The following is a 15,726-nucleotide window of genomic DNA, read 5'->3' as shown; positions in this document are numbered from 1 at the left end:
TTCTGTAACCCTGGCCAGAGGCCCAGCACAGGCTGCGCTGGGCAAGGAGCCGCCCCCGAACCCCCCAAACACGCGGGAGAGTGGACACTTCCAACCTGTCTGTCTGCGGTAAACTCCACCCCTCAGCACCGCGACTGGCAAAGTCAACTGAGTAGGCAGTGGGGAGTCAGGTCATTTCACCCCCAGGGCCTGGCAGGTAGACAGAGCCCGTCTCTGACCACGGACCGCAGAGTCAGAACTCAAAGCAAAACTCCGGTTCTCAATCCGACGGGCGCTCATTTTTCTCAGTAAGCAGCATTACTCAGTGATTCACCTAATTCAACCAGAGAATCAAATAAATGCTTTAAGTGATGTGTGTGCCCAACGATCTAGGGTACGCTGACATAACAGCAGTGTATCCTGGTGGTGGCCAGATAAACTTTTTAGAAGTAGGCAGTGGTACCCAACACCTGCAGTCATAGAATTCTGAGCTGTCAAACCAAAGAGGTTACGTGTTTTTCATTTCTGTTTCCAGAGGGAAGGAAAACCACCTAACAGGAGAGACCTGCTCGCCTTCCCAGCTGGGGCAGGGCCGCGTGCGAGGAACACGACCCTCAGCTGACGCCGCGGGGGGTGTCGGAGCCGCACCTGGACGACGAAGTCTCTGCCCCGGAAGTCAGCGATGGTCCTGGGCAGCCTTGTGCGGCCCCACACGAAGCGAAGGAAGAGGGAGCGCTCGGTGTTGGAGAAGGACTCCATCACCTCCCAGAACCACTGGATCAGGGGCGCGGAAGGCTCCACCCCCTTGTACGTCGCCACCGACTTCAGGAGATGCAGGGGGATGTCTGGGCTGCCGCACACCTGTGGAGGGACACGCTTTGCGTCAGCACGGGGTCCACCACGCCTTTCTCCCCGGGCTGGTGTGGGGCGGCTCAGGCGTGGGAGGCCCGAGGGGACGGGTGCGAGGACAGGCCCTGTGGCCCGCCGTGTGCGGGCCAGGGCTGGGCGCGGGAGGCGGGGACTACTCGCTCCCTGACACGTCCTGCTTCACCCGAAAGGCCCAAGCGTATCTCAGACCTCCAAGTGCAAGATTTAACTGAGAGGTGAGCCGGCGGCACTGACTCAGCGGATGACCACGAGAAGGCATTGCAGGGCGGCAGCACGCGGCGGCGGGCATACCATTGTCTCGAGTTCATAGCCGGTGAAGAGAGAAAGAAGGGGGACAGGCACGACTCGGGCCATCCCCTCCCGAACAGCAGCCACCTGCTCGTCAAATTCGTGGAGCCTGAAAGAAAACACCCACTCTGCACTTCCATCTCCGGTGATGCACATCTTGTTCTGCTCACACCAACCAAGCCTCACCACACAGACGAGCCAGGCGTGTGCTTTGCAGACACAGAGTCTCAGAGCTTCTCACGGACTGGGGCCATCTCACTGGCACACAGAACGCTACCTCAAAATCTAGCTACGGCTATACACGTTCCAACACACAATTCTCAGCCCCTCCCTGCTTCCCAGGAAGGAGCCAGAGCCCGACAAGCAGAGGCAGCCAGCAGGCCTCACAGCACCCACGGTAAGAACCTTCCGAAAGCAGATGCCGCGTCCAAGGCCCTGGTGACGGCGAGTTAGGGCACGAGACAGAAGGGAACACGGGTGGACGGCACAGGACACCCGCCAGGACCGGCCTCAGGCAGAGCCCAGCAAGCAGAGCCCAGCTGACGCCGGGGCCTCATCCCAACACCCAGCCAGGTGCTTCTGGAGGAAAAGGCTCCGGAGGAGCACGCTGAGGGACGTCAGGCGGAGGTCAGGTGGCGCGAGGGCCAAGCCAGGGGTGGAGACGCCCCAAACACAGCCCTGCCCCAGGAGAGGTGGCACACAGAGGCCTGCGACCTCCGCTGGGACAGTCCCCAAACAGGGGGATTCTCCTCACCTTGGTATTCTGGTCAGAGCCAGGAATCTCGGGTGAGAATAAGAAGTACTCCGACCCTGATCACAGTGGAGCCAAGCCCATTAAATTTTACTTGTGGAAAAAAAGCAGCCACCCCAGCAAACCGTTTTCTGCTACCTTTGCTATTTATTGAGTTGAAATACTGGAGGGCAGACGACCACGTACCTGTAGTTCATTGCGAGCCGGACGTACTCGGCGCGGTTGTCCAGGGTGATGTGTGTGTACTTGGAGCTCAGCTGGATGTCCTGGCCGCTGGCGCTTGGCACCGTGAAGGGAAGGCTCATGGCCTCAAACTCCTCCGAGGTGGCTTCATTGTCACGGATGTACATGAGCCCAGGGATAAAATCTTTATCGACCTTTCAAGGGGAGAAGGGAGACCCTCTGTTGCGTCGGGGTTGTTCCCGCACCCCAGGCCCCGGTTCACACCCGACACGCAGTCGTGCGAGGCCTCGATCCGCCTGGGGCGGACGGCAAGGCTCCCAGTGTACTGCGCGTGCCGGGAACTAAAAGAGGGGCAGCGGGGAAGCATTTTACCCGAGGAGCTGAAGACAGAGCGTGTAACAAGGAAGTCTTTAAAGCCACTCACTGAGAGCACAACAGGCACTGCTCACAGGCAAGCCCCAACCTCACGCACGGCACCAAGGGAACCACACCTGGGAGGCCCCGGGAGCCTCAACCTCCCCCAGCTGCCCACGGGCTCAGCGGTGCCACAGGAAAGACAGAGGGCTTTCTCATCTGACGAGTCCGTACAAGTGGCAAAGCCCGCAAGCAGCCGGTGCACCAAGCTCTAGAAGCGGACTCGCCTTGTGTCCACACCCCGACTCTGCTACTAGACGGCGGCCGACGGCCAGCAGGCCTGACCACCTGCGAGTATGTCGGCGCCTCGGGACAGCCTGTGCCTTTTAAGCAGACCCCAGGGGACGCGCCCCACGCTCTGTGCTGGGCACACAAGGTGTCACATCTCTCCGCCCTCTCGTTACCTCGCTGAGGTCTGCAATGGTGAGGCTCATCCCAGCCAGCTGCTTCCAGACGGGCTCGGCAAGGTTCAGACTCAGAGGACTCCCAGTCCGGATGGCAATACCCAGTAACACACCTGCTCGTTCGAAGCACAAGAGACAGGAGACACTTGGAACGGATGACAGAACATGCAGTCCGTTCAACAACACAGCGGAGACTAGCTCTTCTCTGGGGCCTCAGTGCCTTCTAAACCAACGTTACCCCAATTCACAGAGAGTTAGGTCTGTCCTTAAAACCTTACATCCTCCTCTGAATTCATTGCTCCCTTCTGTTCCTATGGGTGAAGTCTATAACTCTTCTGCTCTTTCCACCAACAGCTGTAGCCACAGTGGCCAATCCTTTGGCGGCAAAGCCAACAGCTAGAGCTTCTCAAGGAGGTGGTCGCAGTGCCTGGAGAGGTGCAGGCAGTGCCGTGAGTTAATGGGCAGACCCTCAATGAACAGGTGGCCAGATATCAAGACATCCTAAGATCTGATCCCAAGTTTCAGATGCAGACACATGCTATCTCAGATCCTCTGAGCGCCAAGGCACCTTCCGGTCCTCAGCACTCAGATGCTAAGGGTCCAGCTCTGCATGTCCCTGCAGCTGCACGCTGAGAAAGCTAACAGGAGGTATTTAAAACAGCTACACCACTCCCAAGACACAGCAGCCATTAAGCTAACAGGGCACACACAGCTGAGCAGCTGCAGCACTGCACCCACACAAGAGGCCCACCCAAGAAGCGGAACATGTTGGTGTGCACGGGCGCCCTGGCCGCCGGGCTGAACAGGTAGCAGTCGCGGTTGGCCCCCGACTCGTCCCTCCCGTTGGGCGTCACGATCAGAAGCGGGGTGAGTCCGTTCTGCAGCTCTTCACAGATCTCAGCTATGGACTCGCTGTAGCCACCACCACAGTCATCCACAGATTCACCTGGGGGCAAAGGAGGGTCGGCAGCTCACGGTCACTGCATCCGAGCCCCCTGCGGGGCGGCTGGGGGCCGCTCATGTCTCCTCGCACCACCCTTCACACCACCGCCCCTGGGCGCACGCGCGCTCTCACCCACAAACTTGACCTTCCAGACACGGTGTGGGAGGAGGAGGCTGTCAGGACTAAAGGAGCTCATCTTAGCGCACATCTGCCCAAAGACAGACTTGGTCCCATCGGGGCCCGCTAGGCCACCTTTACTCCTTGAACGCTTGACCTAGAGAGAGAGAGAGAGAACATACAGACCCGGGGCCGCAGCAGAAAGCATGCAGGTGCCATCTTCAGCAGCCGACCGGCCCTGGAACCCCTGCATCCAAAGCAGGGCCCTGCGGCCAGTCACCCCTCCCGTTACCCTCACCCTTCCTGTCCTGCTCACTGGCGGGGGCTGGGGGCAGGAGGAGACCCTACAGACAGCAAGCAGCACCCAGATGAGTGGCACGGCCCCTACAACCTCAGGCCACTGTGAGCGCCCAGCAAGCTCAAGTAGCACCCCCCGAGCACGCCTGTGCGAGCAGGAAGGGCTGCTGGACCTCCCAGGACTAACCCCTGTCCTCGCCTCCGCACCCACACCTGCTGAGGACCCCGAAGACCAGCGCTGAGCTCCTCTCTTTCCCTCCCTGATGCAGGCTGCCTGCCGGACAGCTGTGCTCGCGGGGCCAGGGCGCGCTCGCCAGCACACGCAGCACGGCAGGAGGGGTGGCTACGCAAGCACGCCCTGACGAGACCAGAGACCACAGACCACAGGAGGGACCGTGAGCAGCCCGGCGGCAGGAGCTGAGCCTGGGCCGTCCTCACACTTTGCAACCTTGCCCGCGGTCTCCGTGAAGGAGAGGCCAGGAGCCCCGGAAGTGCCCTCCAAGCAGACCGTCAGCCCTGGCAGGGTCACACCACGGGGCTCCGAGACCAAACCTGGCCTGGAATATCTGGGCCAGGACAGAACCTTCCTCCCCTCCTTTCCTCACCCGCACGGACCCTGCTCAACTCTTGGGGTCACTGTGTCTCCAAGTATGATCACTTGTCCCACCTGTATTTCTCATCGTAAGCTAAGATTCCCCAACAGATCATAACAATGGCCCTCAAGCCCTCACTCAGTGTGGCCTCAGTAACCCTGCAGCTTGCAGCCTAGGCTGTGCTTCAGAATCACCCAAGAAGCTCAGTCTGAAATGACTGCAAAATGAGAAGTTAAGGAAAAAATGATCTGAGAATGTACTTTCACTTGACTCTTCTGGCTAAACTCTCACCATCCTTAACTTCTTCGTGAGTTCTAGGTTGAGTTTAACAGCTAATTCTCCTCACTGCATAAATTACCATTCTCAAGACTAAAAATATAAGATCAATGACAGTAATAATAATAGTTTCCTGTGGAGTGAGTCTTCCTGTGCACCACACATTCAGCTGCACGTTCTCATGTGTCATTTCATTTGACCTTAACAGCAGCTCTCTAAGGCACACAATGCCCCAGGGGAGAGTGAGCTACAGAAGGGAGGAAGGATGTGTTCCTACGTGAGGGGTGAGACACAGACCTGCCGCCCACTCGAAAGGTCACATCACCTCCGTTTACAGTGCCAGTTATCACAGACGGATGCTCTCAGCGGCTGTGAAGGAACATGGCTCTGTGAACACAGCCAGGACACTGCAGGGACAGGGCTGTGTACCTGACACCTCTGGACAGCAGGAATATAGGTGGTTTTAATGGTTTTTAATTAGAATTTTCTAAATTTTCAGAAATGAGCAAGCATTATCTGCAATACATTTAAAGTTTTTAATGTACACAGATTTTTAGATCCTGTTACAAAACTAAATCAAATTCAAACACAGAGAAACCCTCCAAGAACATGGCCTACTTTTAGTGTCTCTATAGAACTTCTGACAGACAGTAAGGAAATGTCTCCAAGGGCATCCCCACAAGAGAAGGCCGCAGCCTTGGGACAGCAGAGGGAAGAGGATGCCCACACCACCTTTCTGGGTCACTGCTGGTGTCTGCGTTCAACCTGGAGTCACAGAATGCCCCCCCACCACCACTCTGCTCTACTTTATCTCCATCTTTGTGGAGGACCTTCCCAATTTCAAGAGTGTGTGTGAAACCCTGAACTGAAGGGAACCTGGCTGTGGCGCCTGAGGACCGTTGGGTGGCCCGGAGTGGCCCCTGTGACATCAATGAGCATTGCACGCTGTGCTGAAGGTTGTTTATACACCTTTTTAAAAATGTATAATATAAATCTGTTTGTCTCCTTACCTATTCTTTCAGACACGCACCGAGCATCGTCATAACTCACTGTGCTGGGGATGCCAAGATGAGAAAAGAAGAGGCATCGAGCACACAATGACTGAAAAGTGTGCCTGGTGTGGACTCCAGGTTAGCCAGGTTCCCTGGTGCCAAGGCCCCTGGGCTTGGACACCCACACTGGGCCACCGGCCCCAACGTGGTGCCTGTGCACAGCGGAGGCAGGCCTGCAATCCAGGAACACCCAACTGTCTGAATTAGATGATCAGCTTTCCTCACTTATGAACTTGAGTATTTAAGCCCTAATAATGTAGAGCAAACCAAAATGATCCTCCAAGGTGGGGAAATAAAAGCTTTTTTATGAACCTAATTAAACAGCCCATTTGTTTGTGGAATTGGCTGACTGACCTCCAGCTTCACATTAAACACTATGACGTCGGTGAAGGAACCACTTCCATCAGCATGGTCACATGTGTTCTCCAACAAAGGAAAAGAGTTTGATGTCTTAATTAAAAATGCCCCCAAGAACAGCTCTGGAAGAAAGTCTAGTCATATAACCAACATCAGGGTAAAAATCATGTGTTAACACTAAGGTTCAGGAACAAAGCATTTGTTCTTCAGGCTCTGCTCTTGCTCCAAGAGGTGGGGCCAACTTCACTTGCGCAGTAAATGTCAAGTGCAGCCGACTTCACTTGCATGGGAAATGTCAAGTGCACACATGCCATCAGCAGTGCTGGGCTTCCTCTGGTTTTAATTAATTCTTCTAACTCGAAGCTTATATACATTTGGCAGCAGTACAAATTCAGAGACGGTCTACTTTTCACTTCTTCGACACTACTGTGACACAGTCTTAGTATAAGTGACTCTGGCCTATTAAACTGGCGCAGTAAGCAGCCACCAGAGCCGGGGAAGGTCTGAGGCTGGCGGGAGCAGGGAACCTGCTCTGCCTCTCAAAACCTAACCCACGGGGCTGACTGAAGACACACACATAGCTGGAGCCACACCAGCTGGCCCTGCTGCACCCTAGAAAAGCAGGCATAGCCTTCTAGCCCCCAGCACAGAAATCAACGTGGGCAGCTGGTTGGCGTAAACAATCCCACGGCCCCACAGCATGGGACAGGGAGGTGCTTACAATGCATTAGGAGGAACAGACAGCAAGTTACAAAAGAGAGTCATCCAGTTCAGGTTACAACAAACAGATACACATCCCCCAAATGTTAGCAGTAGTTATCACTATGTGGCGGAAATATGGGTCATTTTTACTTTTCCTCTTTTGCTTATCTGGATCTGTGCTTCTGGGTTATCTGAAGTAAGCCCTTCTTCTTTCTGTTATAAAGAAAACCACTAACATTCCCACCTGGCGGTCTCAGCACTGGACATGTCAGCATGTGGCACCTTGCTCTCTAAAGCAAGGGCATGAGAGAAGGTTTTCTACGAGTACTTGCCCCCGGCTGAGGGGACATGACTCACAACCACAAAGCCATCATATCTAAGAACAGAAAGCCATCTCCACTTGTTACCTGGATCCGGTTCAACTCCACCACGGGACCATGCTGGCGATCTCGCACCATAGTTGCTTGTACTACTTTTCGGAAAGCCGCCTCCTAAAACACGACAGACAAAATTTAGAATGTGATATAGAAAGTATTACCCACAGATAGTTCACATCACAAAACTCCCTTTGTCGGTCATGAGGTGGCCCAGGGCGGTAGCCTGGCATCAACACGCAAGCCCACGCAGAGGCTCAGGCAGCCAGCAGGGCCAGTGCTTATTAGCAGCCCCTGCCTGCCATCTGGAGGCATGAGGCACCCGGCACGCACTGCACAGAGAGGAGCGAGGGCCAGAGCCTGGGGACCACCCGCTCCAACCCAGGTCTCAGGCCAGGCTCTGAGGGTTAAACAGAAAACTGAGGTTTCCCAGCCAAACTGCAAGTCCACTAGTGGCAGGACTGAGGCACTAATTATACAGTATTGCTATCCCAACAGAGACACCAGCCACAAAGCCGCAGCAGGGCCGGGGAGCGGGCCAGGGTTGGGATGGGGATGGGGAAACCAGTGAGGGAGGGAACTCATCGGCACGGTGCCCTGAAAGAAACCTGGAAAACCCAGGGTGAAGACGGCGAGCAAAGGGAGCAGGCCCCAACTTCACCCAGGGAGAGGCATGCCCATGTGGGCCTGGGCGCGGGGAACATGTGGGCGCGTGCGCATGCGTGAGGACGGGAGGAGAGTCCAGACACCCGCGGGAGCCAGGACCAGTGGCAGCCCCAGGTCCCTGCCAAGTGGACGACCGAGCTCTCTTCTGGAGACAGGGTGGCTGGGGGAGGAGCGGAGGGCGGGCCACGAGGTGCCGACAGCAAGGTCCGCACCCCCTCTTAGGTCAGAGCCTGAGAGCTCCGACCTGTGAAGACGGGAAGGGCAGAGGTGCTGCCATCACACGGGGGGCCCGCAGACACAGAGGCGACTGCAGAGGCAGGCCGCTCCCCACGCATTCCTGCACGCCCGCCACCCCGAGGACCACCGCCCTCCCCGCTGCTCAGCCCTGCTCCAGGCACGCGCTCCCTTCCCCACGGAGCGCCCCGCCGAGCCCCGCCCTCCTGTGGCTCGCTCTCTTCTGGGCCCTGGTAACAGCTCTCCACAGTCACCCACGAAACCCACTCCCTAGATTTTCCAGCAGAGGCGGTCCTTTCCAACGAGGAGCAGCATAGAGGCCGAGGCCCCCGCGGCTGAGGGTGCCTTTCAGCCTCCCTCGGCGTCCCCGCCCTGCGCTCCCAGCCTGCAGGACGCTCACACACTCGGCGCGAGACACGTGCTACCTCTCGCTTTGCTTTCTCCCTACAAGGAGAGGCTTTCTCCCTTTTACTGCTTATTATCACCTCCGCTTTGAGGGGTTAAAAAAACGGTGAAAGTAATCAAATTTGCCATTTTTATTATTGAAAAATGGTTGAAGTAAAGTCTCATATTGATTTTACCTGCCCACAATTTTTCCTGCTCTGGGTCATCAGAGAGCTCTTACCATTACCACAGTCCTCATCACTGTCTACATGTCTCTAAGCCACACACAAAAATAAAACGTGTGCACCAGTCTCCTTCGGCTAGGTAGTTGAGGAAATAAAGCTAATCCTGAAAAAAGATCTGTTTGGACAGTACTCCAAAACATCTAAATTTTATTATCATTAAGAATAGACCATAACCTTGGATAACAATATATGTCACAGAATCAGCCTCTTCATGACTAGGATTCCTCAATTTGACCTCTACGCTTTTTTTCCCTATACAAATATTCCCCCTACCATACAACAATTGAGCCTCTTCACGGACATCCTGTCAAGCTGCTTGCCAGAAACTTGATGACTTCAGGCATTCCATTCTAGAAAGCTCAAATTATTACAAATGTCAATGGGTCAAAATTTCTCTCTTGACTTTCATAAGCCTTCATTCATGATTCTTTTCAGAGACTGTTAAACTACCCTTCGGCCAGGAATTTCTACATATCCTGGTACCGAACTTCTATCTAAGCGATCTGTAACATCTGGGTCCCTCTGTTGGACATCCCTGGGGAAGAAATTATCCCATTATTTTTCCTTCCTGCTGTCGGTAGGGATTTGCCACAAAGCCTCAAGGCCAGGACAGCAGAGAGCACTGCAAGAATGGAAGCTTAGTTCTGCCAACCCCCGTCTGGGGAGGTGGGAAACAGAGATTACAGGGGGAAAAGGCAGCAGCACACTATTCATTTTTAACTTAAGCTCCAAAAGAGAAAAGATTTTTGTCTGTTTTGATGCATTCTAAGTACCCAGGACAGAGCCTGGCACATAGTAGGTGCTCAGTGAACATTTGCTGAATGAGCTGTATTCAATATATTCCTAATTTAGGGAATTTTGTTGGATAAAACTTACTGAAGATACCAATATCACCTACGGTAAAAATTGCTACCAGAGCAGTACCTTTCCCTGGGATATCAGAACTCCTCGCAGAGTGCCAAAGCCCACAGAAGGCCCGGGTCCAGTTTCATCGAGAGAGCCCTCCAGGTCAAACATGGGGATGCAGGGGCAAAAGAGCTCTGAGATGTGATGCAACAGCAGCAGCCGGTTCCGCAGTGCTATGATTGGGATTTCCTGCAAATGATTGTACTCCATGGGTACCTGAAACATGGAAACTGCGTTAAGTCAACTTAGGTGTCAAACGCACAGATAAGCCATAGTATAGTAGATGGATTCTGAAAATACTGTTCTTGAAAACAGAGAAGCACTATGACTTCTGAGTTTGGTTTAAAAAATCTTGCTGTTTCTAAAATAATATTCTGGCCATTTTGCCTGAGCCAAGAAACGTAAACCAAGGAGAATGCTAAGAAAATTAGCGTATAGAAATATATTTACTACAGAAAACATGCAGCCTGAACTACCAGAATGGTTTTGTATAGTTTATAAAATTTTGAATAAAGGTGACACACTGATACACACAGAATGTCGACTGGTGTGAATAATTAACGTTCTTAAAAATACTGTTCTTACCATTACCAATAATTATAAATTATTTTCAGTAGAGCACCTCTGTAAATGTATAAGGGGAAAACGAAGTGTGCACACGCTTGCACACGCATAATCAATACACAGGCCGTAACTTTGTCACAACCTGCATGCCTGCTGGCCCACTCGCCCAACCGCCACTGACCTGTGCAGGGAGCTTCCCGGCACTGGCGGGCTTGCTCGTTGACCAGGCGAGAGTGTGTGCTGAGCCACAGGCCACACGGTTGACCTTCTTGCCCTGAAGGGCAGCTACCAGCCGAGGCCTCTGGATGGCATTTGTTGTTCCATCTCCCAGCTGTCCCTCATCATTGTCGCCCCACGTATAAACTTCACCTAACGCAGCAGATTTAGAACAAGGACTTGTATACTAGGACCAGTGAACGCACAACCCCCACCATCTTCCCACACATACAGTCCTCGCTGCCCTCCAGCTGGGTGTCGGCGGTCATCTGTGCAATGTTAACCTTATGTGATCTAGACACTCAAAGAGGTAGCAGGCTTCCCAGGACCCCTGACAGCCCCTGCTGGCTAACACGGCTTTTCCAACTGTGTCTGTTCACAGGACTAAGCATGTAACTGGAGCAGTTCTTAATCAGAACAAGTAACATCAAAACAGATGGTAAATACTTACAATCCAAATTGATTTTGTATGTCAAAGGAAGAGAAAGTCAGTTTTTAACTAAACAAAATCCATGTTTTTAAGGAACATGTTGTTCTTCCAATGGTTATTCATATCCTAAACATGAGATATGAATCTCTCATTCATATCTCACTGATGAGAATCATATTTTTCAGCACACCATACTAGATCCCAACCATGAAACACCACTGTATGGGTAAGGTGGTGACTAGAACAGAAATGAGTTTAGTTCTCTAGAAACATCACAAGCCTTGCAAATTCACAAAGACTCCTCAGGGTGCCATGAAGCCATAAGCACCACTGTGCAAAGTGCAAGGCCCGCATGATCAAGGGCAGTGTGCTTGTGTCCTGCCCCTTCCTGCTCTGGAGAACTCAGTCCTAAAGCCACTGGGTAGGTGTCAGAGTGCAAGCAAGGGGAAGAGAGCCTCTCTGCAGAGGCGCAGCCGGGTGCAGGGAATCAGAGTGCACCAGAGACAAGGACTTCCACACAGAGGGTAGCCAGGTGTGGGAAGTCAGCCAAAGCAGGGAGCCGTATACCCATGTGGGGACACGGTCCAGAGTGCGCAGTCACAGCCCAAGTGAGGTGAGGATCCACGCAGGGGAGAAGGCAAAGGCAACGACGGGACACCAGCCACTACAGGAAGAGTAAGTGAATCACTTACTTACTCAGTAAGGGGACCCAGGTTTCTTACCGAAAGAGAAAGGAGTAACGAGTATGCAAAGAGAGAAAACTAGAATGAACCTGTGGTCCAGTACCTTGGGGTACTGGTGTGAACAAGTGGTATTCAATGTACATATATACATACAGAAATAAACACAAATGTAATTTTGTGTATTATTTACACATTTATTCCCTAGCTCTGTCCACTAAGAAGGCCTGGGAGCAGTGACATCCTGTTGGCGATGAGCACACCTACAGACCTGACCTTGTCTTTCAAGCACCATTTTCCTCTAAAGGCACCAGGGCTCCTTGGGGAAACAGACAATTCTAAGTTTGAAACATGGAGAGTCAAGACGAGGATAGAAGGTCTTTTTGTGCCAGAAAGCAAGGAAGTACTCAATGAATGACGGGGTGGGAACTTCAGGAGATGAAGCCAGCCAAACAGGGCACAATTTGAGCATCAAGGTAAGGAAAAGCAACAGCTTATATGTAACTCATTAAATAAATTAGGAAACCATGAGTCTGACAAGATGAAAACAAACCAACAAAAATTTAAATCTCTGATGAGAATAAATAAAATGTTCAGTGAAAAAGGAATATTTATATAGTTTCAAACACCCTCCCAAATACTTATTAGTTGCAAAGGATGTTCACAGTGGAACAGGCTGGCTACACCACCTTTATCAAGTGACTGATATTAACACCATTAGTAATGGGACAAAGAGAACATGCATGTCACCTGATGAACTGAGAATGAATTAGGAATGCAGGATAAATTAAGATCAAAGATGTGCAACCTGAATCTACTGAGGAAACACCAAACTCAAATTGAGAAATGTTCTACAAAATAACCAGCCTGTAGCCAGTGTCAGAAGTGTCAAGGTCCAGAAAGTCCAAGAAGACTGAGGAAGACTGACAAGGATGACCCTGAGGGGTGACTGAGGGTTGTCTCAGAATATAGAGATAAGAGCAGCACAGCTGATGGAGCCCGTGTTGTGAGGGGAGAGAGAGGGAGGTCAGGTGGAGTGACGACTGTATGTATTTTCTCACTGAAGGCCATGGTGTGATTATGTAGCACAGGGCCCATCACTGTAGGAAATACACACTTGTTCAGGGTAATGGGGCACCACGGCATCACCTATCTCTCACATGGAAAAAGAAAAAGTTCTTTGTACTATACTTCCAACTGTTCTCTAAGTGTGTTATATGTTTCAAAAATTTTTAAATTATAATTAAGGAAATAAAAGTGTGTTGTAATTTCTTCATCAAGAACTACATCAGTCCCACCACAAGCCACAGAAGTTGTGTATTCATATATGAAATTCGTTCATTGAAGCTAATTAAAGGGCACATGTTCATATAATTCACCGAAGCCTTTTAAACGGAGCAAAATTTGGGGAATGGCAGTCTTCCAGCAGCCACCCATACTCCCTGGCCCCTTCACTCCACCTTCAACGCCAGCGATGGCAAGTTGAGACTCTCTCGTAACTGGAAAATCTCTCCTTCCCCTTCTTCCATCACATCTCTCTCACTGATCTTCTGCCTCCTTTTCTCCACTGAATGGTGTGTGAGATTTTACTAGGCTCACCTAATAATTCAGAATATTCCCATACCGTAAAGTCAGCTGATTTGGCAATCTTAATTCCATCTGTAATTCCCTTTTGCCATTGTCTTGGGGTTCCCAAGACCACCCTCAGTTTTGATGATTCACTAGGAGAACTCCAGGACTCAGCATATATCATACTCAGAGCTATAATTCATTACAGTGAAAGGACACAAAGCAAAATCAGCAAAGGGAAAAGGCACATGGGTGAAGTCCAGAGAAAACCAGGAGCGAGCTTCCAAGGGTCCCCTCCCAGTGGAGTGACACAGATGCACTTAGTTCCTTCAGTAACAAGTTGTGGCCACCTGTGACATGCTGTCCAGCAGGGACATAAGAGACTCGGTGCCAGGGTTCTGACTGGGGCAGGTCAGGCAGGCACCTCTGCCTGGCACATACCCAAGTTCCAGACCCCCAGAAGGAAGCAGGTTTCAGCAGAGACCACACTCTTTGCAAACATTCTAACAAAGCCTCTTTCAATTAGGGCTGCTGGGAGCCCTCCTGAAATCCAGGCTTCCAGAAGCCAGCTGAAGGCCAACCTTGCAAGCGAGTGTTTCTAAAAACAGCTGTATCAGGCCTGCTCTGTTAGCCACAAAACAACATGTTCACCGGTGTTAACACCAGGGGCTGAAGACGATGCGGGCCAAAACCACAGGCGTATTTTCAGAATATAGTATGACTCTCCCCATCCCCCCTCCACCTTAGAGCTGCGCATACTATCCCTGAGCCGGCCTCTCAGATCAAACGCCTCCAAGTTACAAGGTCGGGCCTCCCACCTACCGTCCTCAGTGCAGCACACACAGTGCAGGGAGCCAGTGGCAATGGCAATGACTTTCTTCCCCTGCAGCCCTTGGACCTGCCGAGGTCTTCTAACATGGTCGTCAGATCCATGGCCCAGCCTGTGATAATCACCTTTGCCCCTGCACACAAGGAAACAAGGAACTTATGAGTGCAAAGCCATCTCGTTTACCACCCTGCGCCACCCTCCTGGAGCAAACACCATACTGCAAGACACAAACCACAGCCTGTCACAGAAATTACATTTCAATCTACAAAAAGGCAATTAAAGTAACTTCTAATTAACAATCTGGATTTGGTGGACTTAAATAAATAGAATCTTGCATACCAAGTATAGACAGCACCAGATTTGGTCAGGGCGACAGAAAACTGGGATCCACATTCCACTTTAACCACTCCAAGGCCTGTCAGAGAATCGATCTAAAAGGGAAAAGGTTCAATTAGCCTGATCCAATCAAGGGTTTTGCTGATGGCTGCACCCATATAGAGACTGAACTGACTCTAATAAAGAACTCTGAAAACCCTTACTCCTATGTCAAATATTTATTACAACTTAAAATCCTACTCCACATAACCAAGTGTTCTCAGAAGGAGCAGGACACCTGGCTCTGAGGGCACACGGGCCACAGGCGGCCAGGGGCCCGTGCCACCACCCATGAGACCTGCCGCATATCACTGGAAATGAACACGCCACTGTTGAAGGTCTATGATCGCTTTCCCCAGCATTCACTCTCCCAACTCCATTTCTCTTTGTGATGTGGTGGCCCCATTCTCCAGCAAGCCCTGCACTTCACATCTGCCCTCCAGCCCTCTCAGATGCACAGGCCCACAAGGAAGAAGCAGGTAACAGGGGACGGATGGCCAAGACAACCAGGGTTCTAACCTTCAGACACTAGCAATCCATCTGCCCAGGTTATTGCAATTAAACACGACATTGATCAGGTCAGTATTGGAACCCACTTCCAGCCCTGCATGCTCAAGGGTCCAGACCCTTCACAGCCAGCACCCAGAGGTCTTGTTGGGGTTCATTTACCTAGCTGACAACTTTCCTCACCTAGCAAACTATGCTCCTTATTACCTGTGACTGTTTCCAGACTCAAGTTCTCAAACTTAAATTTAAATTAATTACTCCCTAATTCTCTTAGTTTTCTCCTCACCCTACCCCCATCACAATGACAGCAGTCATGGCCTCCACCCCCCAACACCCCCCAACGCTCGACATCTCAATCCTGCAAGGTGCAAAGCCTTTGTCTAATGCCTTCTTGGCATACAGAAGCCCACAACAATTTTTTCATAAATGTGGAAACCATATGTAACCTGTAATGTGGTTAAAATACTGTATACCTGTGAGGCAAAAGAGCAAGTGGGGATAAG

General features: G+C 51.6%; 1 protein-coding gene across 4 annotated transcripts in view; it reads right to left on the bottom strand.

Moving 5' to 3' along the window:
* The window catches only part of HERC2 (HECT and RLD domain containing E3 ubiquitin protein ligase 2), a 219,079-nt gene that overhangs the window by 1,243 nt on the left and 202,110 nt on the right, over window positions 1-15,726 (bottom strand). For all 4 annotated transcript variants that reach the window (XM_036856965.1, XM_036856964.1, XM_036856963.1 and 1 more), the window contains 11 exons: window positions 14,681-14,772; window positions 14,335-14,474; window positions 10,799-10,986; window positions 10,072-10,269; window positions 7,652-7,735; window positions 3,983-4,124; window positions 3,659-3,853; window positions 2,908-3,020; window positions 2,093-2,283; window positions 1,159-1,264; window positions 628-840 (listed from right to left, as the gene is read on the bottom strand). In XM_036856965.1, coding sequence (XP_036712860.1) covers window positions 628-840; window positions 1,159-1,264; window positions 2,093-2,283; window positions 2,908-3,020; window positions 3,659-3,853; window positions 3,983-4,124; window positions 7,652-7,735; window positions 10,072-10,269; window positions 10,799-10,986; window positions 14,335-14,474; window positions 14,681-14,772 — 1,662 coding nt within the window. The remainder of the gene's footprint in view (window positions 1-627; window positions 841-1,158; window positions 1,265-2,092; window positions 2,284-2,907; window positions 3,021-3,658; window positions 3,854-3,982; window positions 4,125-7,651; window positions 7,736-10,071; window positions 10,270-10,798; window positions 10,987-14,334; window positions 14,475-14,680; window positions 14,773-15,726) is intronic.

This window comes from Balaenoptera musculus, chromosome 7 (genome assembly GCF_009873245.2).
Source record: "Balaenoptera musculus isolate JJ_BM4_2016_0621 chromosome 7, mBalMus1.pri.v3, whole genome shotgun sequence".
Taxonomy (NCBI): domain Eukaryota; kingdom Metazoa; phylum Chordata; class Mammalia; order Artiodactyla; family Balaenopteridae; genus Balaenoptera; species Balaenoptera musculus.
This window is presented reverse-complemented; position numbering and strand designations above follow the sequence as displayed.